At 36.8% G+C, this 25,395-nt stretch overlaps 1 protein-coding gene across 2 annotated transcripts in view; it reads left to right on the top strand.

Annotated features, from left to right (window-relative positions):
* Nucleotides 1-25,395, top strand: part of ITGAV (integrin subunit alpha V) — a 115,800-nt gene that overhangs the window by 39,152 nt on the left and 51,253 nt on the right. For both annotated transcript variants that reach the window (XM_043992982.1, XM_043992981.1), the window contains exons 3-4: nt 9,768-9,859; nt 16,895-17,009. In XM_043992982.1, coding sequence (XP_043848917.1) covers nt 9,768-9,859; nt 16,895-17,009 — 207 coding nt within the window. The remainder of the gene's footprint in view (nt 1-9,767; nt 9,860-16,894; nt 17,010-25,395) is intronic.

Here is a 25,395-nt window from a genome sequence, read left to right as displayed (position 1 = left end):
ATAGGGAGACCATTATCTTCTATTTCTTTTATGTCTTTTGGTTTTCTCTTTCATAATGAATGAACCTTTCAAACAATGCAGAGCTTTGTGTGAATGCCAGGTCCAGTACACTGGCATGAGGTTCTCTTTCCGTGACCCACTATTTTTCTTTTTCTTTGTTTGTATAGTTATTCCTTCTCAAAAGAGCCCATTACAGAGGAATATGATGTGAATTTGCTTTAAAACTCTCACAAATATACTATGTATGGTGAAGGCAGTGGTGATCGTAGAAAGAATTGGACAGTACAGATAAACATGGATATATTGGAGTACAGATCTTAGAGACAGAATACCCCCAATCAGGTCAATATATGGTGAAGTGGGTAAATAAGATGAGCACAACAGAAATGAAGGGAGTATATCATGTGGAAAACTGGATTTGGAGTTAGGGGACCTGGATTTGAATCTTATTCTGTTCCTACCTGTGTGACCTTGGGCAAGTCTTTAACTTTGCTTGTCCTCCATTTTCTCATTTGTAAAATGAGTGCATTAGACTAAAGGAACTCTTATATTGCTTCCAGATCTAAACCTATGATTTTATGATCCTGTCACTATCTGTCTAGGTGCTATGGGAATTTTAATAGATATCATCTGGAAAAATTAAGGATAGCTTCAGGGAGGACTTGAGACTTGAATTAGACTCTGTGAGGAAAGACTGAACAGAATTGTTTCATCTTCTCAAATAGGAATAAAATTCACCCCAAATTTTACCCTAGATGCAATGAGTAAGTATGATGCCAGTCACATAGTTCTTGCTATTTGGTTGAATGATAGTCAAGTATATTTGACATTCTTCATTCTGTTTTACAGTTTTAGAGTAAAATTGTGAAAATCTTAAATCTCTATTTGAGCTTCTAGAAAGTAGCATTTTTGTTGTTGTTGTTAATCCAGAGCACAGAAAGGACTATCCCTATTCCACTGTTTCCCAGGAGGATTCCCCATAAAAAGGTAGAAACAGATTGCATTTTTGTGAAAATTTCTTAAATTGTATGTACTCAAGTGAATTAGCTCATAAACTCCACTCAATCCATAGATGTTTAAGGTTGCTTCAGTTTGCTCTCTAGGGACAGTAATTTGGTATAAATCTTTCCAAGAACCAAATTATGTTGTATTTCTCATATTTTAGTCATGTTAGGAAAAAATGCCTCCATCTGTTTTGGAGTAATATAGAATGGAAAGCAAGTCTTGCAGGAGGAATATATTTGTGGTCTTTTCAAGCCAATAATGACAAAATATTTAGGGCTCTTTCTGTTTATTAAGTAATGACCATAAACTCTGTAGCCAAGTACTTTGAGTAAACTATGGTAGTACAATTAGAGCTTTCTACGAGATAAACTTTTAAAATTCAAGTAAATAAACATTTTAGAATCCCTTAAAGGTAGCATTATCTTTTTAAGACCATCATTAAAAATTGTTTTAAGGCACTAAGTGATGTACTAGAGAGTCCTGACATATTGCTGGGGACCTGAAAATAGAGGAGGGGCCCTTAGAGCCTGATGGATTTGGAAATGGGCATACCATTATTTGGAAAGAAAATATGAATGGATTTAATTCATATCAGCACTTCCAACAAATGTTGCTTAAGTATCTACTATGTGCAAGATAACATGGTATAGTCAATAGATTACCAGTACTGGAGACAAGAAGACCTGACTTCAAGCCCTACTTATGCGCATAAACTTCTTTAAGACCATAAGTTACAGATGCTAATTTATATCAGTGGAGGGAGGTCTTATACCAGGATTTTTCTTTGGCTTGAAATCATGGATATGTAAATGCCACCTCCCTCTTGCACTCCTAAATGTGTAAAGCACTTGAACTCATATCATATTAATACTTACATGATCAATTTTGAGAACGACTGCTCAGTCTTATCTCTAGCCTAAAGGTAAAACTGCTGCCAGTACCCTGTGTCATTCTTAAAATTACACTCTTAAAATGGTAATTGTGACTAAAAATGTCTATATAGTTCATTTCTAGAGACAGAAGGAGTCTATATTCTGAGGTACATAATTTACAAGTGGTGAGTAGAGTCTAATGACTGATTCACTACATATACCAAGTTGGTTAAAACACATTTTAGATCAGAATCAGTCCAGGGGAATTGTTTCTTTTGACCCAGCCCTTAGATCATGTTTTTTAGGAAGAAAACCAGGTACTTTGGTTACTTCGAGAGGCCAGTACCTACTCAAAAGCCTAGTAGCCCCAAATCAAGGAAAGCCCCATCGCTAAAACTGGATAATTAATAATGATTTAGCTCAAAGTAAAATGGCCTTAGATATAAACTAAATTCCCTTTTTGTTTTTTACATCAGAGTATCTACTGGATTGTCATTTACTACCAAAATGAATGTTAAGTACTAGGAAAATCTAACTCATAGCAATTATCACAGCATATAATCTCAAAGCTTTCTTTTTTTTTTTTTTTAGTGAGGCAATTGGGGTTAAGTGATTTGCCCAGGGTCACACAGCTAGTAAATGTTAAGTGTCTGAGGTTGGATTTGAACTCAGGTACTCCTGACTCCAGGGCCGGTGCTCCATCCACTGTGCCACCTAGCTGCCCCCAATCTCAAAGCTTTCTAAAAGTCTTGAGTAGCATTGTAAAATCTCTCCATTTATAATTTTTAGATTTCATTGATTAGCAATGTCTCTTGATTTGGACAAGGACAGAGCCAAAGTTTGCATATACTTAGGAACCACTTCTCTCCAGTAGATAATTCTACTTAAGCAAAGTAAACCATATTCCAGGAGGGTTATATGAATCACTCTACTCTAAAGCAATTGAATGTTTTTGTCATTGACATTCTTGGCATATATCCCCAGTAATGAGTCACTTCTCATATATCACATAACTCAGTTATTCTTGGCATAATCGACTTGAAGTCAAGAAGACATGAGTGCGAATCCCACCTTGGACACTTACTGTCTATGTGACCTTGGGCAAATCAGTTAACCTCTGTCTGCTTCAGTTTCCTTAACTGTAAAATGGGGGCAATAATAGCACCTATCTATCAGAGTTGTTGGATACAGCAAATGAGATAACACATGTCAAGTGGTTTGCAAATCTTAACTCCTGTATAAATGTTAGTTATTACTGTCAAACATGTCTTAGGTCATCTAGGACAGAAACCATCTCTTAATTATATTTATATCCCCTATACACAGTGCCTAACAGGAGCAACTTACATAAAATGCTCAGTTAGTCCTAGGCGAAGGAATGAATATATTACAACCCTAGTTTGAGTTATATTGTATAGACATGAAAATAATATGATTGTATTTCTTGTAGAATAGTTTGTCATTAAGACCTTACTCATTCAAATATCAGCATGATACAGTGGAAAGAGTGCAGGGGTCAGGAGAAACATGTGCTAATTCTGATTCTTCCATTAACTCTGTGATCTGGAACAAACCATTCAATTTCTTTTGGTCTCTTCCTGATCTGTAAATTGCGGGTGGGAGAGGGAGTTGATCTTATGCATTACAAAGATCTCTTCCAGCTGTATGATGTGTGATTAATCAAGGCTAACATATTCTAAGATTACCACAGTTTGCAGAAAAATATTTTTAACCATATTTTAATGTGGGAGGATAGTGAGAAATTAGAAGGTCCTAATATAAAATAACATGATTCTTTAAAAGTGAGTGGCTTTGGCGCAGCTAGGTGGTGCAGTGGATAAAACACCGGCCTTGGATTCAGGAGGACCTGAGTTCAAATTCGGCCTCAGACACTTGACACTTGCTAGCTGTGTGACCCTGGGCAAGTCATTTAACCCCCATTGCCCTGCCAAAAAAGGCAAAAAACAAAAATAAAATAAAAAAGAAATAATTTTTTTAAAAAAGTGAGTGGCTTTCATGCCTCTACAAATTTTAGATTTGGCCATCATGTATAGGCTTTGGTGCTCCCTCAATCTCAAACCTTTCTTGAATTCAGCTCAGCAATTTACAGGTCTTTACCTGGATGTCTAACATACATCTTTTAGTTCAAAATTAAATTTTATGGTGAAAAAGTCCAGCACAGCACTATGCATATACCTGAGTGGAATAAGGCAGTGTCCTTGGATCTTTTTTTTCCCTTCTCTCTCTATATACTTCAAGTCATCTTTTCCTATGATTTCAACTATAACTTAGAGAGGTTATAGTTTGCAGATTCCCAAGTCTGCAAATGACTCCAGTCTAGTCTTCTTTCTTGACCTTCAGTCTTTCCTAGATAGCTAATGTCTGATAGATATCTTTTGTGTTTTGTTTGTTTGTTTTTGTTTTGTTTTGTTTTTGCAGGGCAATGGGGGTTAAATTACTTGCCCAGGGTCACACAGCTAGTAAGTGTCAAGTGTCTGAGGCCGGATTTGAACTCAGGTACTCCTGACTCCAGGGCCGGTGCTTTACCACTTCGCCATCTAGCTGCCCCCCTGATAGATATCTTTTGGATGATAGAATTATATATTTATAGCTGAAAGGGAATTTAGAGGTTATCTGTTCCAACCTCCTCACTTTACAGATGAGGAAACTGAGGTCTAGCAACGTTCAGTGGAAAAGATCAACAGAGTTATTTAGGATGGAGCCAAGATTTGATCTCAGATTTTCTGATTCCAGCTCTCACATTCTTTGTATTGTACCACAGGCCTGTCTTGCTAGAGTTCGCATGTCAAAAGCCAAATGAATTGTCTTCCCCTCCAAATCACTTTCTTGAAATCTCAGCCATCCTTGATTTCTTTATCATTCTCATCTTCCATATCCAATTACTTGACTAAATCTTGTCGTTTCTTTTTTCTTTTTTGGTGAGGCAATTGGGGTTAAGTGACTTGCCCAGGGTCACATAGCTAGTATGTGTCAAGTGTCTGAGACCAGATTTGAACTCAGGTCCTCCTGACTCCAGGGAGGGTGCTCTATCCACTGTGCCACCTGGATGCCCCTCATTTCTTTATAGGACTTTTTCCTCCTAATTGTTCCCTCTTTCCCATTCTCTTTTCCACCAACCTAATCCAAGATCTTGTATTCTGTCAGGGAAATAGGCTAAGTCTGTGAACCACAGCATGATCACTAAGGGAGAACAGGAGGTTTTGACTGTTATGGTATGAGGAACACCAAGGTGAGGAGGTGGTGCTCCACAAACTCCAAAAGGAGTCACGTGTCAACTAATTATCACAGTAAAATATTTGTGTTTTATTGTTTGTCAAATTATTAAGCACCAACTATGTGCATAGAAACTACCTTGTTTTCATAGCATAACAAGTTAAAATGATTTTCTGTTTCCAAAAGGAAAACAAATCAATGCGCATGATTACCCATGCACAGAAACTGAGGTTACTTAAAACTGAGTGACTTATAATATTTATTTAGAACTAGTATTAAAACTTTTTTTGAGATATGAGTGATTTAGATTAGCTCTGTGTGTTTTGAGAATTTCCCCCAGATATATGCCAATTTTGTTCTGTCCCATGAGGCCAAGGATGGCATAACATAATCCAGGAAAAAAAAGTCCCAGAAGGATTCCATATCAGTGGCATATTTTGGCCAAACTTGGCATAAGAAAGCCTAGGGGGAGAAAAGGGATTCCATACCAGGAATATATTTTGTTTTTTATCCCTCTACATGGGCATTTTGCATACCCTGATGACTACATCAGCTGATTGTGAGAAAAACTTCACTGTGGTTACAAATGTGGCCATAGAAACTTAACATAAGCCACATGTGATTTCAATTTGCTTTAGATTGCTACATTTGTCACTCCCCCCCAAATATTACCCAAGTAGATTTTGTGTGGGGGAAATGGAGGGATGACAATTACTGTATGTTTTTCTCAAACTGAGAAGAAATAGATCTACTCATGCACTTCTTGTGGAATACTAGGCTACTGTAAAATCCGATCAGTAGGTCTAAGATCAGTCATAGACTCTTTAGAGCAGTGACTCTAAAGTTTTGGTTTCACGACCAAAAAATTAAAGATGATCAAAGGCTCCAAATAGCTTTTTTATGTGGGTTTTATCATATATTAGAAATAAAAACTGACAAAATTGTAAAATATTTATTCATTTAAAATAATGATAAACTCATTACATTTTATCATTTTTATGAAAAATAACTATTTTCCAAATTTTAAAAAATGGTGAGAAGACTGGTATTGTTTTCAATATGTTTGCAAATCTCTTTAAAGTTTATGCCCCTGTAGTCTCTCCCTCTGATTGGATGGCTTCTCTCAAAATTTCCATTTAAGGAATGAGTGCAAGCTAGTCATGTTTCTCATTCCTTTCCAGGTCGCAAACCAGACTTCCTGTAACATGCCCCAGTTCTTCATTTTAGGCATCTTCACTTCAGCTCTGGAATTCACACATTGAAAATGTCCTTAGCCCCTTTGGAGCCTTTCCTTCTGATTGGATTTTTAGAACTCCATTTGAGGAAGGTGCCTGGATCAGCAGTGTCTCATTACTCTCCTGGCTGGGTACCTGTCTCCCCCTTTCCCCAATTTTCAGCTTCCTTTTATGTATTTTCTCTCCCAATAGAATATCACCTTTTTGAGGGAAGAGACTCTTACTCCTTCTCCTTGATTTCTATTCTCAGTGCTTAGCACAGTGCTTGGCATGTAGTGTTTGCTGAATGCTAGTTGACTAAAAGACAAATGTCTGGCTTAATAGAAGATATCTGAATTTTCATATCTGCTTTTGCATTAAATTTGTTGTATAATAACAACAACTAGCATTTATACAGTAACTACTGTGTTCCAGGCACTGTGCTAAGTGCTTCACAAATATCTCTTTTTATCTTCCTGACAACCTTAGGAAGTAGCTGGTATGGGCCTCAGTTTACTTATCTGTCAGGTGAAGAGCTTAGACAGGGTGACCAAGAAATTGTGAAGGAACAGTTTTTAAGCTGTCATCTGCAAACCCCAGGGAGTTTCCAAGACCCTTTCAGGCTGTCCTCGAGGTCAATACCATTTTCATTATAATATGAAAACATTATTTCCTTAATAAAATACTCTTCCCTGGGGAGAAAAACACACACAAGAAGAATATAGCCCGCCCCACTTTCTCTTCCCTCATTTCCGACCTTGGCATTGAATTGAGTCATGGCCAAGTAGTATATGGATTGTAGAATGATAGTTACAGCTGGAGTGACCCTGAGAGAATATCTAGTCCAACCTCCCCATTTTACAGATGAGAAATTAACTAAGGTCCAGAACTTTTGATAAACATATATAAATGATACAGGTGAAAAATCAAAAAGCCAAGACTAGGATAAAATTTTTCTGACTCCTAATTTATTGCTCTTTTTACTATATTTGTTTTTTTTTTTAATCATTGCTCATGGAGTAAAGAGAGAGAAATACTTGCAGACAAAAATACTCCAGAAAAGATGATAAAGTTTCATGGTTTATGATAAATTTTACAATTTGTATAACTAGTAACTTTTTCAGTCAGGTCTGCAATGTCACCTTGAGGGTACCATATTGTAATATCTGTAATTTTCTAATGTAAATATTTTTTTGGGGGGGGGTGAGGCAATTGGGGTTAAGTGACTTGACCAGGGTCACACAGCTAGTAAGTGTCAAGTATCTGAGGCCAGATTTGAACTCAGGTCCTGCTGACTCCAGGGCCAGTGCTCTATCCACTGTACCACCTAGCTGCCCCTAATGTAAACATTTTAAGCAATGACCTAGTTAAATTCAATTGTACTAAGTTGTATCATGGTACATATTATAAGCTACTGTAGGCTGCTCAGAATCACCATGTACTTCTTTGTTGCACTCTGTGTGTTCATTTTTGCATGTAGTTTTATTCTTCAATATAACATTGGTTTTAGAAAGATTAACCTTTTTCTTTCCTTGGTAACTGAGTGAAGGAATTTTCAGTTTCCCAAACATCTACTCTCTTCCTATCCAACTCTGAGCCTAACCCATTATCTATTTGTACTGTCTATCTCAGATATACATACTGATGGGCAAGTTATATAGGTTGGCCTTCCATGCTGAAGTCTGGACAATAAACACTCTTAATCCATTTGGTCTTTTCCTGTATGGTTGGTCAGAACAAATTCCTTTGAGTGATTATGGATCTCTTTCAGGAGATTCTCCAGTGTTCTGAGGCTTGATGCAATCAGCAAAATGTTATCTGCAAATAAAAGTTATCATCATCTACAGAAAATCTTTATTCTACCTGGATTCTGCTAAATCTCTTCCAATATGACCTCCATTGGCAAGCATTTATCTCCATATTTTGCCCTTTGCCTGATATATGTTTTCTGAGTCATTGAACATGGTTATTTCTTTTGTATATCTTTTAAGGAATCTCAAATAACTTTAATACGTGGATGGGAAACATTTCGTTGTAAAAGAGTATAAATCACCATTCCATTTACTAAATAAAATGCTTTGGGTATATGAAGCCTATTTGTGTGTGTGTGTGTGTGTGTGTGTGTGTGTGGTGTGTTTGCCCATTTCTACCATCTCATTTTATGGTTTGTCAAAAAAAAAAAAGAATTTATATAATAGGATTTTTCTAGCATAGCTTAATCTTATTCTTATTTGAATATATCAAAATTTTAAATTTGATATATTGGTGAAATCATGTTTTCTAAAAAATGTAACTGATAGTATGAATGTTAGGCTTTTCTCCTGGTAGTAATGCTACAAGGGGTTCATAATTAAATTTTCATTTTCATCATTTTTCATGGATACCAGCATATTACAGGCACTCTTATTGGTTGATTAATTATCCAGGCTGCAAAAGAATGTATCCATTAACCATCACTTCTATGCAAATATAGGACAGGGAAGATTGATGTTTATAATGGGGACATAGGCATTGGAGGATTCTTAAGTGCCTTTGTGGTAGGTGAAATCTGAAATAATTGGGGAAACAAAGGTCTGAGTTTATGAGTATATAGATTTATTAAGCAGTACATGCCAATTACATAAAAAATCTGAATTTCCTCACCTTGGCACTGTACCCTAAATACAGGGGGAGACAGATTTTATTCATTAAAAGAAAACAATAATGAGGATATAAAACAGGATGTATAATTAGGTACTTTGATTTCTAATTAGAGGAAAGATTAGGGACTTTCCAAGTTGGAAAAGGGAGAGCAAATAGGTTCAGTTCCCTGAATCAGAAAAAGAAGTATTCCACTCCCCCCAAGTGTTTGTATTCATTCAGAGGAACATGGAAACAACTGATTGACCAGTATGGAGCTAGTTTTCAGATAAGACATAGAGGTTGCTCTAGGTTTATAATTGTGAGAAAAGAATTTTAGGCGTAACATAGGTCCTTAGTTAAAAGTCTCTAAACAACAGGTAGAGGTGGTCCGACTTACCAGCCATGCAGAGCTTGGTTCAAACAATGCAATAAAGTTTTCTCACAATTCCCATAATTGAATAAAGTTTTCTCACATGACAGAAATTGGACTGGACCCATAATTGAATAGAAAGGGAACTGAGCTAGCTCCAGAATTGAGTCACAAGATGGAGTCAATTTGGTTCACTCATTTCCCAGTTTTCTCACCTTCCATTCAAATGTAGACTAAATGATGGTCACTATTAATCAAGTGTTAAGATATTGTATTTTAATAATTTGAATCCAGTTAATAAAAATTGATAATCTATGGACATATCTCTCTTGTCAAATAAAATATTTTATTAACCATCACCATTTCCTTCCCATACTAGATTAAACAAATGTTTGCTGCATTATTTAAAAATAATATTTTGGGGATTTCTTTCCTCCCAATTTTCTTTAGGCAACAGAGATTATGCCAAGAATGATCCATTGGAGTTTAAGTCTCACCAGTGGTTTGGAGCTTCCGTGAGATCTAAACAGGATAAAATTTTGGTAAGTGCTTTGGACAATTTACCCAGTGGGTTAACTAAGAAAATCTAGTGTGTAAACTATAGAAATAACATGTATAGGCCCCCGAAATGTAAATACAATCAGTTGACTTAAAAGGAAATTAAAGTGTTGATTTTCTCCCCCATTTTGCTTCTCTGATCATTTGGAGACACCTAAATGGAAGAATGGATAAAGTGCTAGACTTGGAGTCAGGAAGACCTGGGTTCATATCTTCCCTCATATACTTATTTATGTGACTCTGTGCAGGTCACTTAGCCCCCCCCCCCTCAACCTTGGTTTTCTGTTCTGTAAAGTAGGATTAGTAATAGCATCTATTTCTCAGTGTTGTTGTGAGGATAAAATAAAATAATATTTTGAAGCACTTGACAAAAAATGCTATCTAAATGCTAGTTGTTATTTGTTCATCTTAGTATTGTTCATTTTCCCTTGAAGTTCTTTATATGTCTGTGTAAACTTCATATTTAACTGTAAGAATATGCTGGGATTTTAGCTTAATGATATGAGCCACAGTGGAACGAAAGGATATGAAATAAGTAGGAATGACATTTTTGATTAAGCAACAGTTTTCATCGAAGACTCATTTTATAAAGAGCTGTGTATTAAACAAAGCTCTTTTGTGTTTGCTATGGGAAATTATAATCTAATGAAGGAAACAGAGCCACTTCACACAAAATGCATATCTGACTTAGTTTAAAACAATACTACTAAACTGCCAAATCTATGAATAGAATTGACCCCAAAACACTCATATAGGCTTTTTCTTATTTGGAAGTACAATTTAAGTCAATCAATGAGCATTTATTAAATGTTTACTTTATTCCCAACACTGTGTCCTGGAAATACAAAGGCAAAATTAAAATAATCCCTGCCCTCTAGAAGCTTATATTATAACAAAGACAATATCTACATATATGAATATGTATATATACACATGTTGGCTAGGTGGCACAGTAGATAGAGTGCTGGGCCTGGAATCTGGAATACTCATCTTCCTGAGTTCAAATCTGGTCTCTACCACTAGCTGTGTGACCCTGGGCAAGTCACTTAACCTTATTTGCCTCATTTTCCTTGTCTATAAAATGAGCTGGAGAAGAAAATAGGAAACTACTCCAGTGTCTTTGCCAAGAAAACCCCAAATGGGGTCACAAAGAGTTGGACGTGACTGAAAAACAACAATATATATTTGTATATATGTATGTGTATATATATACACATGTACACACACATTCATATTATGTATATTATATATGTATAATCCACAATATGGATACAAATTAGTTTGGGAGAGAGTACACTAGAGTGGGGAGGTGGGGAGAACAGGATAATAAGGCTTCATTAAAAGACAGCACTTGAACTGAGTGAAGAAAACCAGGGATTCCAAATGTTAGAAGTGAAAAGAAAGTACAGTCTATTCATGAGAGATAGCCACTGTGAAAACACAGTGGTGGGAGGTGTAGAAGCATGGGTGCAATTTCACAAGTATTCTAGGATAACTGTGTCACAGTATGCATGTAATGTATAAAAAGAAGTGGAAAGATAAGAAGGGACCAAGTTATGAAGATAATTGAAATGCCAAAGAGAGGAGTTTTAATATTTTATTCTAGAAATATCCTAGGGTTTATTGAATAGGGATATGATATGATTAGGTATAAGCTTTAGTTACAAATAGCATGTGGAAGACATATAGGAATTTAGAGAAGAAGTTTTAGGGATGTTGAACGAAATAGGAGATTTTGGCAAAAGTCTAGTTAAGAGGTGATGGAGGCCTGAACTAGAGTGATGTCTGTGTAACTGTAGAGAGAAGTAGATGTCTATGTAACCGTGTGCATATGAGAGATGTTGTGGAGATTGAAATGTGAAGATTTGGTGACAGATTGAATATGTGAGGTGAGTAAGAGTGAGGAGTCAAAGATCTCAGTGAGGTTGTGAAACTCAGACAGATAGTAAGTGTCCTCATCAGCATTAGTGGAGTTTGGAAGTGGGATTTGCTGTGAACTAAAGAAAATTTTTGTGAGCCATTAGGATTTTAAAAATATTATCTCAAGGGGGCAGCTAGATGGCGCAGTGGTTAAAGCACCGGCCCTGGATTCAGGAATAACTGAGTTCAAATCCGGCCTCAGACACTTGATACTTACTAGCTGTGTGACCCTGGGCAAGTCACTTAACCCCCATTGCCTGCAAAAAGAAATATTATCTCAAACATTAGTTTAACCACCTACTACCTTTCATCAAAGGAATAAAAATTTGTGATTTTTCCTCTCTTTATATCAAGGATTTGTATAAAAGAGGGAGGTAGTATGGTAAATAGAAGGAACATTGAACATAGAGTCAGGAGACCTGGGTTCAAATCCCAGGTTTGCACTAAACCATTTTTATATCTCAGTTTCCTCATCTTTGAAAAGAGGGAGTTGGACTAGATTATGTTTAAGAACCCTTCCAGCTCAATGAAGCTATGATTTCTGTATCTTTATATTTATATATTCACACACAGACACAGACACCAGTGAACTATTTTGAAATAAATGGTGGTTGGGAGGTTGGGTCAAGGAGACAAAACATGTCTAATGGAGAAAGAATTTTCACAAGGATGGAAAATACATTTTTGACTGGTGTTTACTGTCATCCAGTTCTTAATAATTATGACAGTTAATATGGTTGGGAATCAATCACAAAAATTTTGTAGCATGGTGAAAAGGATTCCAAATGGCTTTAAACCACTAATGAAAAAAATTATAATTATTTGCAGAAGTATTATTTGTAATAAAATTAGTCACATCTTTACTGTTCTAGGAAGGCATATTAAGCATCCAGTCCAGTAACTAAATTTAGCTGTCTTAAACTTTTTTCAGCCTTTGTTCAGCAACTATAAAAACACTTTCAAACCTCTTCTGTCTTCACCTGCTAGTTTGATAAATTTACCGAATCTTAAAGTTGGAAGGAACCTCAGAGGTCATGTGGTCCATTCTTGAAATGGCAAAACCCTTTATAGTATCCTTGGCAGTGATCATTTATCTACCCTGTGCTTCAACAACTCCAAATATGGGGAATTCGCCACTTCCTGAAGTAGCCCATCCCACTTTTAGACAGCTCTAATCATTAGAAATTTTTCCTTATATATCTTATTTTGTAGCTTGCACTCATTATTTTTTGTTATTTTCTTACAGTCAAGCACAAGAAGTCTTTTTCCTCCCATATGTGCCAACCTTTCACATATTTGCCCCAATTCATCATGCTCTCCCAAAGTCTTCTCTTCTCCAAGTTAAATATTCTCAGTCTTTTCAACAGTAGGATTCTTATGGGCAGCTAGATGGTACAATGGATAGAGCACCAGCCTCATCTTCCTCAGTTTCCAATCTGGCCTCAAACACTTAGTAGCTGGGTGAGTCACATAACCCTATTTGCCTCAGTTCCTCATTTGTCAAAAATGATCAGGAAAAGGAGATGGCAAATCACTCTATAATCTTTGCCAAGAAAACTCCAAATGGGGTCACAAAGAGAGTTGAACTTGACTGAAATGACTGAACAAACAATATGACTTTAAGAATGGTTTCTAGGGGTATAATGTCATAAAAGCTTTTCAGTCCCCTTGCCATGCTGGCCACTCTCCTTTGTACACATTCCAGTTTGTCAGTATTCTTTCTAAAATGTAACTCAGAGAATGCAATAATCTAGATTTGGTCTGGCCACAGTGACACAATTTATCATCTATCTCTCTCTCTTTTTTCTTTGAGGATACTGTTCTACTATTTCTCCATTGCCCCCTTTGTTTTTTTTTTCTTTTCTTTCTTTCTTTTTTTTTTGCAGGGCAATGAGGGTTAAATGACTTGCCCAGGGTCACACAGCTAGGAAGTGCCAAGTGTCTGAGGCCGAATTTGAACTCAGGTCCTCCTGAATCCAGGGCTGGTGCTTTATCCACTGCACCACTTAGCTGTCCTATTGACCCCTTTCTTAACCTACCTGTTTTGTTTGACCAAAAGTGCCAGTCTTCTTTTAAGTAGACTTGTACTACAATTGAAAAGGGCAGTACTAATGAGCTATGCCCCTTTTAAAATTTAGAAGTTATTCAAAACTAGTCTTCTGATAGCCCTGTATCATCATGTGAGCATTCTGTGACTTATTTTTATTCACCTTTTCTCCATGCTGCATTTCTTTCAAATAATTTGTTCTGCCTTTCTTTGAATAGTTTGCCAGTAGATAATTTGATGTGCCTTTAAAAAAAATAACTGAAAATGTTATTTGTAATAATTAGTACATTGGTATAATTATGCTATATTATTATTATATGGTGTTTTTGTAATATATTTTAATGTACTCTATGAGTCTTATACTAAAATTACCCAGTAGATTTGAAAGGAGAGAAAAGCTGGTTCTTTGAAAAGATAGTAAAGTTAATATGTGTATTACTAACCTGACAAAAAAGAGAAAGGAAACCAAATTACCAAGAAAATGTTTTTAAGAAACAAGGTGTACTTACAACAGACAACAAATAAAAAGAATTTTGAGAATCTACTATTCAAAACTATTGCAGCAAAACAAAGAATTTAAAGAAAGTGGATTGTTATCTTAAAAATATAACATACCCAAATTACTAGAATGTGAAATAGAGATCTTAACCTAATCTCCAAAAAAAAAAAAACAAACACCTCACAAAACCCAACATTGAAAAAGACATATAGGAAGTTCTAAAGAAAAAAAATCCTTTCCAGATAGATTTATGGGTAAAGACTACCAAACATTTAAAGAACAGTTAATTCCTATACTATGCAAGTGGTTCTCAACAACTCAGAAAATACTCGAACAATTTTCCTTTATGAAACAAATACTGATATGGAAATTTGGAATAAAACTAGAAAAAAAAACTATAGCAATACATCCAAAAGTTATACATTGCTACACGTTGGATTTTTGTCAAGAGATACAAAAATGATTCAACAATTAGAACAATTCTCATTATATTTCATAATAATAGCCCAAACCACATGACTATTTCAAAATGGATTTTTTTGGGGGTGAAGCAATTGGGGTTAAGTGACTTTCCCAGGGTCACACAGGTGGTAAACTGTCAAGTGTCTGAGGCTGGATTTAAACTCAGGTCCTCCTGACTCCAGGGCCAGTGCTCTATTCACTGTGCCACCTAGCTGCCCCTCAAGATGGATTTTTTAAAAAGTCTTTGAGAAAGTATAGTACTCATTCATGAAAAAAAAATGGTATAAAACATGAGAATATATAATTTTAAAAAATGTTAAAATGTACATATCTAAAATGAAAGGCTAGAAATAGTTTTAAAGGAGAAACATTGAAACCCTTCCAGGAAATACAGGGAAAAAGCAAGAATGCTGCCTCTTCTTTTATTGTTTGAATTGTTCTAGAAATTCTAGCAAGAGGAGAAGAGAAAGAAATTAAAGGCTTAAACATTGTTAAAGAATAAATAAAATCATCTCTATTTGCAAATAACTTGATAGTAAATTCCAGAGAATTTGCAAAGAACCAAATTGAAATAATTAATAACTTCAGTAAGGTAGCAGCATACAAAGTAAATCCACAAAATCATTAGCATTTTTGCATACATAGCAATTTTTTAAAAGCATGAAGAAATAATAGAAAAGGGAATCCCATTCAAAAGTTTTGCCAAATGCATGGTCTTAGAGTAATTTTTATAAATAGACACTTAAGACATTTAGTACAATTAGGAAACATTCTTTAAAGAAATGAAGAATGAATTAATAATTGAAGGGATAGTCATTGTTCATTGTTGGGTTGTGCTAGTATAAAAATGATAATACTATCAAAACCAATGACAGATTTCTTGTTGTTATATGTCAAGCCCTCTCTTCATAAACTATGAGGATGGGTTTTTTGGGGTTTTTTTGTTTTTGTTTTTTGGGGGTTTTTTGCTCACAGACATGATCATTGTTTTGGTCAGTTTTACTGAACTTTTTTTTTTTAATTTTAAATCTTTTGTTAAGATGTACTGAGATAGGGAAGAGATACACTTCTACATTAATGAGTTGTAAAAAATGAAAACCATCAGTAATAAAATAATAGAAGAGAAGGGGGAGAGGAATTCCTTAATATTTTTTAAATTAAACTGACCGAACCCTTTTGTATTTCTACTATCTTAAATTTTTCAAAATTTAATTATCAGGAAACTGAAGTTAATTTTAAAGAAAATTTGTTTTGCTTTCTAACCAACAAAATAAGCTATTTAATAATTCATCAAAACTGTCATCACCCCAGGAAAGGGTTTCTACCCTATGTTCAATAAGGGAAAAGAAAGTAATGAAGTGTTAATAGCAATGGTAAATTTTAATATATTTTCTTAGGTGAATGAATCTTTAATTTTTGTAGTCTCTTCATACCACCTACCCCAGTGGTGGATTAATACCTAATATGTTTTTTTTTCTTTTCTATTATATGTCTTATATTACCTTACCCCACATGTGATTTAAGGTTTTTCTCTGCCAAGGCTTCATTTCAGCTAGGCTGCAAAGGCATCTAGTTAAAAGCTACAGTTTATCCCTTCTGCCCTATAGTGTTAAAAACCTGGTGGTTACTTGATTTGGACCCAATTCCTTATTCAACTTGATGAAATCAACATCTATGAAAACAATAAAACTTTCTCAGTCAACAGATTATGCTCAGAACCATTTAAAGGAGTCTGTTCATCATTGGAAAAAATTGGTCTCTAAGTCAGTTCAAAATATGACTCTCATTTGAGCAAAAAGCATTTAAAATTTTTTTTCGGAATGAGTTCTCCTACCTTATTTGAAGTGATATTTACTTGGACTATTTTATATGCTCTTTAATGGGATATGAGAAAGGTACTTATTTTTAATCTTTCTACATTCAGGAAGCATTTATTTATTAAATTCTCATGTGTTCAACATGACCCTAAACTGTTTGTTTTATTGTGACTTTGCCTGTTTTATAGTGTAGATTGATGTATAGAGAAATTAAAATTAAAGGATAAAAATACTAACATTTACTGATACTCTGTTTTCCTTCCTTTGGCTTCAGGCCTGTGCTCCACTGTATCATTGGAGGACTGAACTAAAACAAGAGAGAGAACCTGTTGGAACATGTTTTCTACAAGATGGAACAAAGACTGTTGAATATGCTCCCTGCCGGTCAAGTATGTAAAGAAATCAATTCTTTCCTTATGCTTTGCAGCAACTTTTTAGAAAGGGACGTGAAGCTTATTTTGTGACAATTTGTGTATTTGCTCAAAATGAATTTTGTATAAAGATTGAGGCTAAATATGTCTTCCTGTGAGATCAAAATGTCTGGATATAAATATAATCCTATCAGGGGGCAGCTAGGTGGTACAGTGGATAGAGCACCGGCCCTGGAGTCAGGAGGACCTGAGTTCAAATGCGGCCTCAGACACTTAACACTTACTAGCTGTGTGACCCTGGGCAAGTCACTTAACCCCAATTGCCTCACAAAAATAAATAAATAAATGGATGAATGAATGAATAAATGAATAAATAATCCCATCATTCTCTGGGTACCGTGGACCATTTTGCCTGTCCTTACCATGAAAACTTTAGTTCTCACCCTCTAGAGTAGTGGTGTACATCATTAGGTGATCTTGGAGTCACACCTGTAAATGTTATGACACAAAAAAGTCTCCAATTTGTCCTAGTGAGTCCATTATAGAAAATGCATATTGATTAGCTCTTCTAATAACATCACTGCCATATTTCTGAGAGCTAGCATGGTATAGTGTGTTTAGTTCAGCCTTGGGACTTGGATACATAGGTTTGCCTCTGATAGTACCTTGTGGTCTGACTCTGGCTGAGCCAATTTTAGTGTCCTCAGGCAAATCTCTGAAGTTATAAATTACAAGGGCGTCATCATTCTGCATCTGTGGAGAGTGTTTTCCTTACAACAGTAGTATAAGATACTTTAATTAGTATTAGTGGTGTTTTACAGAGAAGGAAACAGCTTTAGCCAGATGAAGTGACTTGCCCACCATCACTCATGTCAATTTTTTTTTTTTAAGAAAAAAATTTTTTTTGGTGAGGCTATCAAGGTTAAGTGACTTGCCCAGGGTCACACAGCTAGTAAGTATTAAGTGTCTGAGGCCGGATATGGAGTCAGGTCGTCCTGACTCCAGGGCTGGTGTTCTATCCACTGCATCACCTAGCTTCCCTCTCATGTAGTCATTTTTGCAGGTGGGACTTGAAGCTACATCTTCTAGGTTCAAGTGTGATATTCTTCACCTTGCAGAATCCTTCTGATACAATGATCCAAAGGAACATTGAAAGGCCAGTGTGTCTTTTAATAGCAAAATAAGAGCTGCTGGATGAAATATTTCTTTATCATAAGTTTTCTTATGCTACCTAGAAATACGAATTCAACTTATATTCACTTTCTATATGTCATATCTTTCTAAGCCCTGTGTTGAGGCAGCTAAGTGGCACAGTAGATATATCATTGGGCCTGCCATCAGGAAGATCTTAATTCAGATCTGGATTCAGACACTTATTAGCTGTGTACCTCAGCTATAAAATGGTAATATTAATAACACCTACCTCCCAGATTTTTTGTGAGGATCAAATGAAATAATAATTGTAAGAACTCAGCATAGTGCCTTTCACATAGGAAACAGTATATGAATATTAGCTATTGCTTGAGTCTTTTGATCTGCCTTCTTCTAACCAGGCTTGTCTTGACGTTCTTTTCCCAATAGGGAGCCACTACTCTGCTCAGCCTTTTTTGTGAGGAAGAATCTGGTATCTTTATCATTTATCACATGACTTAAACACGTGATAAATATTATTTCCATAATTGAGGTATCTACCCTTAATTAGGAAGCCAGAGAGTATATCATAGAATGAATCCTTAAGAATTAGTGTGGCTAAATTGTATTTCAAGGTTAATTTTTTTTAAAACTTCAGTTTTCAAACTTGAAATTCTGTGTTCATCCTAATGGTTCCTTTCTAGATCTTTCTAAGGCTGGATTAAATTTTCTAGATATAACATTGAATATAGGGTATTGAGTTGCTTTACTTATAGAGGTCAGATTTTTGGAGAGGCAACTGTCCTTAAAGCCCGGAAGACATGTTTTCAGGTCTCATCTCTGATAAATACTAGCTGTGGGAGTCTGGGTGAATCACTTCACCTTTCACTGAACTAGGCCTCTCTCTAAGCCTATAAGTTGTTGAGGATGGGTAGGCATGAATTGATAAAGGGACTTTCATTACCAAGCAATTCCCTATATCAGTAAAATTATGGATCTAGTCCCTATCCCAGGCCAAGTTTTAGATTCTTCTGTTTGGATTCTTCTGGGATTGATAGTTTAAGGTACAGCAAACCTTATTTGTCCAGAGGTCCATTTTCCACCAATTTCAGGTATTTAAAATACTAATGGTAAAACTGAAAGTATATAAAAACACTTTTGAGGGGCAGCTAGGTGGCGCAGTGGATAAAGCACCGGCCCTGGATTCAGGAGTACCTGAGTTCAAATCTGGCCTCAGACACTTGAAACTTACTAGTTGTGTGACCTTGGGCAAATCACTTAACCCCCATTGCCCCGCCAAAAAAAAAAAAAATTCACAGTGGGGGCAGCTAGGTGGCACAGTGGATAGAGCACTGGCCCTGGAGTCAGGAGTACCTGAGTTCAAATCCAACCTCAGACACTTAACACTCATTAGCTGTGTGACCCTGGGCAAGTCACTTAACCCCAATTGCCTCACTGAAAAAACAAACAAGCAAACAAAAAATTCACAGTGGATTAAAAGACCTGATATTGATGGCAGACTACATTTCTGTTTAGATATAAGCATTTATTGTCATGGCCTGATTAGTCCTCTAATTTAGTGGGGAATATCAGATGTTATAAAATTTTTTTGGTAAAGACCAAACAGCAGCTTTGAAAGGGAGAGGACATAATGGAGACTTGGTTGGAGGTGCCTAGTCTACCAAATGTCCACCATAGATTTTTCAAGGGACATTTGTTGAATGGATGAATGAATATTTCTCATTCTCTTTTTTTGTTGTTGAGCATAATGAAGGTAGTTTCCTAAGACAGGATAGTGATGAAGGAAAGTTTTTTTTGGGGGGGGGCAGGGGAAGTAAGCCCAATTCAGATTTGAGTTTTTGATTATATAATTAATACCCAAATTTAAAAATCTCACAATTGAAAGTAAATGCAAAAGTGCCTTGTATCAAGACACTCTCTAACTATTCTTCTCTGACCTGTATGGCTTTAGATCATACATTTCAATAGTACTTAATTCCTGGGGTCAAAAGTGGGGACTCATTCTGCATTCTTAGGTGTAATGAACAAAAGAATTAGAATGGGAAACAGGGGCTCTGGGTTTTAATCTCTATTCTTTTTCTATTCACCTGTGTGATTTTGGGCAACCTTTTTCCTCATTGTGGCTAAAATGTAGACTGTATGAGGACATTGATGTAAAATCAGTCTAGAAAGTCACGTTGGTACCAAATCATAGAGGTCCTTAAATGCTAGGCAGAGGAGTATGTATTTTCTCCTATCATTGTTATTTGTTCTTTGTTCTAGTAGAGGACCATGACATCTGAGTGATGTCATGACTTTCAGTGAATTGGATTTAAATGAAGGAGGGCTGTGCAAGGTCACTAACCTCACTCTCTCCTCCAGAGCCTGGATGTTTAAGGAAATTGGGGTTAAATCACTTGTCCAGGGTTACATAGCTAATAAGTGTCTGAGGTCAAACTCCCAACTTCATGGCCAGTGCTCTGTCCACTATGCCACCCAGCTGCCCCATTTTCTCCTATAGCATAAAAACCAGTAAAGATTTCTGGAAAATGGAATAATGTGGTCAGATTGGTGCCTTAGGAAGATTATTTTGGCAACTGCACAATGGAAGGATCAAAGAAGGAGAGACAAAAATGAGGGGCTCAATCATCACCTCCTTGGACCACAGTGGTGACAAAATGAGTGGAAAGAAAGAATTAGGTAGAAGAGATGTCTCAGAGATTTAATCAATAGAATTAGGCAAGTTAATGATGGCAGCCATTAAGAGGAAAAGGAAGTGTCAAATATGACCTTGAGGTTGTGATTTTATGTAATTGAGATGCTTATGAGACCTTTAAGAGATAGTGTGAATTTTAGCAATTGGAGAAGGTTTAGAAGAAAAGATCATGAGTTCTGTTTTGGACAAGTTGAATTTTAGTGGTTGGTGGAATAAAAACTTAGAAGCAATAAGAATTATCCCAGAGTATAATCAGTGGTCTACTTCAAGATGAATAGCCCCTCTGTAAGAATAATGTTAAGGCTAAAGGAACACTTGTTGGAGTGTTATTTAGAGAGGAGATTCTTATACATGTTAGACTAGATGCCCTCAGAATCCATTTTAATATTCAGCAAGCAGTTGAAGAGAAAGGACTGGAGCTCAGGAGAGCTAAGGGTCAGGTGTATAGACCATTCCCTTGTATGCAGATCAGCTTTGGTGACTGAGTCCTAAAACACATTGACAGCATTATTTTTCCAGCCTCATTGTTAAAAGACTCTTTTTTTTTCTCTAAGCCTTTTCTGATGTATTAGGATTTATTTAGAAATTACTTCATCTATGTCCTTTGAAGTAGTTGTTCATTTCCTTGATTATTACATTATGTAGGGATCCACAAATATGCTGATGCCACTTTAGTGAAATAATAAGGGAAAAAAAGATCATTAATCATGAGTAGAAGTCAATTCAAAAAACTTGTTAAAATATACAAGGCTCAACAACCAAAACCCCCCTTTAAATTGATGAAAAGTAAATATTCTTGTTTACCTGCCAAGAAATCTTTTTTAAAAAGTATTATTTTTTTTGAAAGTGCATCTTATACAAATGCTGTAGATTATCCTACAGATCCATAATTGGGAGAGAATGTCTTCACAAATAGCCTGAAATAGTCTCCTGATACAACTGAAACAAAGGATATACAATAGTTGACTTGAGGTCACAGCAGAATTCCTTAGAATGATTCACCATGCTCTGGAAACCCTAAATACCATGTTTTCCCACTCCCTTTTGGTCAGAAAAAATTTTAAATTGTAGTAATATTATGTTCTTTATTACTAAGATGAATAATATAGAGTAGCTCCTTAGGATTAAAAATCAATTAGGAATCTCTGAAAGTATTTTTGGTTATTTTTAGACTACATAATGAATAAGATATCATACAATTAAGTTATATTGTCAAGAGTGTTGAAGGTTCAGGCTTTAAAAAAAGATGAGGTTGAGGAGCAAAACCCACAGAAGAAGGTGCTGAAATCATCTTCTAACCAAGAATTGCTTGGAAGGTCAGAAGGAGGAAGCTGCTGTGCTGAGACAGGACTGGAACCGAACCCCACAGTCACCCTAACACAGATCCAGTCCCAGGAAGGCCTCACCAGAGAAGGAGACCCCCAGAGCCTCTGAATCAGCTGAAGCGCCAGTGTTGTCTGGAACTAAGCTCACAGTCTGGTGAGAGGGCTGAGCCCTTGGCAGGGGGTAGACTACAGGGGTCTATGCTGGTGCTGAGGCAGAACTTGGGTTTTTCACCCCTGCTGGGAACCAGGAGGTAGGCTTGAGTAGCAGTGGCCCTGGTGGGGGAGGGGCACAGGCTCCTCAGAGCTGACAACCACAACACACAAAGCTGGTTGATTAGCAAGTTGGTCTGGGGTCATCTATGGACCAGGGAACAGGCCAGGCAAGTGAAGAACCTGATCCTCCTTAAATCATACCACCTGCGACTTCTGAAGCTTGGGGTAGTGCCACCCAGAAACAGTGCCCCACTTTAAGGAGCTAAAAGTCAAGTAAAAGAAAGGCAAGATGAGAAGACAGAGAAAGCTGAGGACCATAGAAAGTTTCTTCAGTGACAAGGAAGACCAAAGGGCACCCTCAGAGGAAGATGTCAACATCAGGGCCCCTATATCTAAAGCTTCCAAGAAAAATATGAATTGGTCTCAGGCCATAGAGGCACTAAAAAAGGACTTTGAAGATAAAGTTAGAGGGGCAGCTAGATGGTGCAGTGGATAGAGCACCGGCCCTGGATTCAGGAGTACTTGAGTTCAAATTCGGCCTCAGACACTTAACACTTACTAGCTGTGTGACCCTGGGCAAGTCACTTAACCCCAATTGCCCCTCAAAAAAAAAATTAATAAGATAAAGTTAGAGAGGTAGAGGAAAAAATGGAAAGAGAAATGAAGGTGATGCAGGAAAGACATGAGGAAAAAGTCAACAGCTTGAAAAGCCAAATTGGCCAAATAGAAAAGGAGGTACAAAAGCTCTCTGGTGAAAATAATTGCCTAAGAATTAGGATTGAACAAATGGAAGCCAGTGACTTTATGAGAAACCAAGACACAATAAAGCAAATTCAAATGATTAAAAAAGTAGAGGGCAATGTGAAATATCTTCTGGGAAAAACTGCCAACCTGGAAAATAGGTCCAGGAGAGATAATTTGAAAATTATTGGTTTACCTGAAAACCATGATCAGGGAAAGAGCTTCATCTTCCAAGATATTCTTAGGGAACATTGCCCTGAAATTCTAGAAGCAGAAGCTAAAATAGAAATTGAAAGAACTCACCGATCACCTCCAGAAAGAGATCCCAAAAGGAAAACTCCTAGGAATATTATAGTCAAATTCCAGAACTCTCAGGTCAAGGAGAAAATATAGCAAGCTGCCAGAAAGAAAGAATTCAAGTACTGTGGAGCCCCAGTCAGGATGGCACAAGATCTAGCAGCTTCTACATTAAAGGACTGGAGGGCATGGAATATGATATTCCAAAGGGCAAAGGAATTGGGGTTACAATCAAGAATCACATATCCAGAAAAACTATTCATAATCTTTCAGAAGAAGAAATGGGACTTTAATGAAAAAGAGGACTTTCAGGTATTTGTGATGAAAAGACCTGAAGTGAATGGCAAATTTGACTTTCAAATTCAAGACCCTAGAGAACCATAAAAATTGGAGTTGGGGGACATACCTTGTGTTTTGCAGTGGGTGACTGTTTTGTGTCTAAGGATGGGTTTTGGCTGGGATCCCCCTGGGACCAGGGTGGATGCTTTGTCCACTGTATCACCTAGGGGTGAGGGGGCAGCTAGGTGGCACAGTGGATAAAGCACCAGCCCTGGATTCAAGAGTACCTGAGTTCAAATCCAGCCTCAGACACTTAACACTTACTAGCTGTGTGACCCTGGGTAAGTCACTTAACCCCCATAGCCCTGCAAATTAAATAAATAAATTGAGGGGGTAAAGGGAATGCACTGGGGGAGGGGGAAGGGCAGAGGTGAAATCCTCATGAAAGAAATGGGAAAAGGCTTAGGGAGTGGGGGAAGAGATGGGGGAGGAGCAGGACAATGAATTTTACACTCATCAGAAAAGGCTCAAACTCATCAGAGTTGCCTCAAAAGGAGGGATTAACATACATACCCAACTGGGTGTAGTAATCTATTTAATCTGGGTAGTAAATGAACCTAACACTCATTGGAATTGGCTCAAAGATCTCAATCTCATCAGAATTGGCTCTAGGAGGGAATCACATACACACTTAATTGGGTAAAGTAATCTCTCTAACCCTGCAGGAAGATAGGAGGGAAAGGGGATAAAGAGATAGAGGCAAAAGAAGGAAGGGCAGATTGGGGGAGGGAACAGATAGAAGCAAATCCCTTTTGAAGAGGGATAGGATGAAAGAAGATGGATAATAGAATAAATATCATGGGGAAGGAAATAGGATGGAAGGGAAACAGTTAACAATAGTAATCATGAAAAAAAGAAAAAAGGGGCAAAAATTGTACAAAAATTATGTATAGCAACTCTTTGTGGTGGCTAAGAATTGAGAATCAAGGGAATGTCCATCAATTGAGGAATGACAGAAGAAGCTGTGGTGTGTGATTGTGGTGGAATGGTCTTGTGCTATAGGAAATGACAAACGGGATGATCCCAGAAAAACCTGGAAAGATTCATGAACTGGTGTATGGTGAGGTGAGCAGAGCTGGGAGGACGTTGTGCATAGTGACAGCAGCATTGTTTCATGAGCAATTGTGAATGACTTGACTACTCTCAGCAATGCAATAATCCAGGACAGTCCCAGCGGACTGATGGTGAAGCTGACTATCCACCCCCATAGAAAGAACTGATAAAAAGGGCACTTGTGGATTGTACATATCTAACCTGGTTGTAGTCTTGTGGAGGGGGGTGGAAAGGGAGGAAGGGAGAAAAATTTGGAACTCTTAAATCTTATGAAAATGAATGTTGAAAACTACCCTTGGGCAGCTAGATGGTGCAGTGGATAAAGCACCAGCCCTGGATTCAGGAGTACCTGAGTTCAAATCTGGCCTCAGACACTTGACACTTGCTAGCTGTGTGACCCTGGGCAAGTCACTTAACCCCCATTGCCCCACAAAAAAACCCTACCCTTACATGTAACTGGAAAAAATAAAATAAATGTTTGTTGCTAAGAAAAAATTTTAAAAATGAGGTTTTGGTTTTTCATATATAAACACAGTATGTAACAGTAAAAGTGTTATGTATTTGTTATTTAAATTCATTAGTATTAGGG

The sequence above is a fragment of the Dromiciops gliroides genome, chromosome 3 (genome assembly GCF_019393635.1).
Source record: "Dromiciops gliroides isolate mDroGli1 chromosome 3, mDroGli1.pri, whole genome shotgun sequence".
Classification (NCBI taxonomy): domain Eukaryota; kingdom Metazoa; phylum Chordata; class Mammalia; order Microbiotheria; family Microbiotheriidae; genus Dromiciops; species Dromiciops gliroides.
Note: the sequence above shows the minus strand (reverse complement) of the source record. Positions and strands in the feature narration are given on the sequence as shown.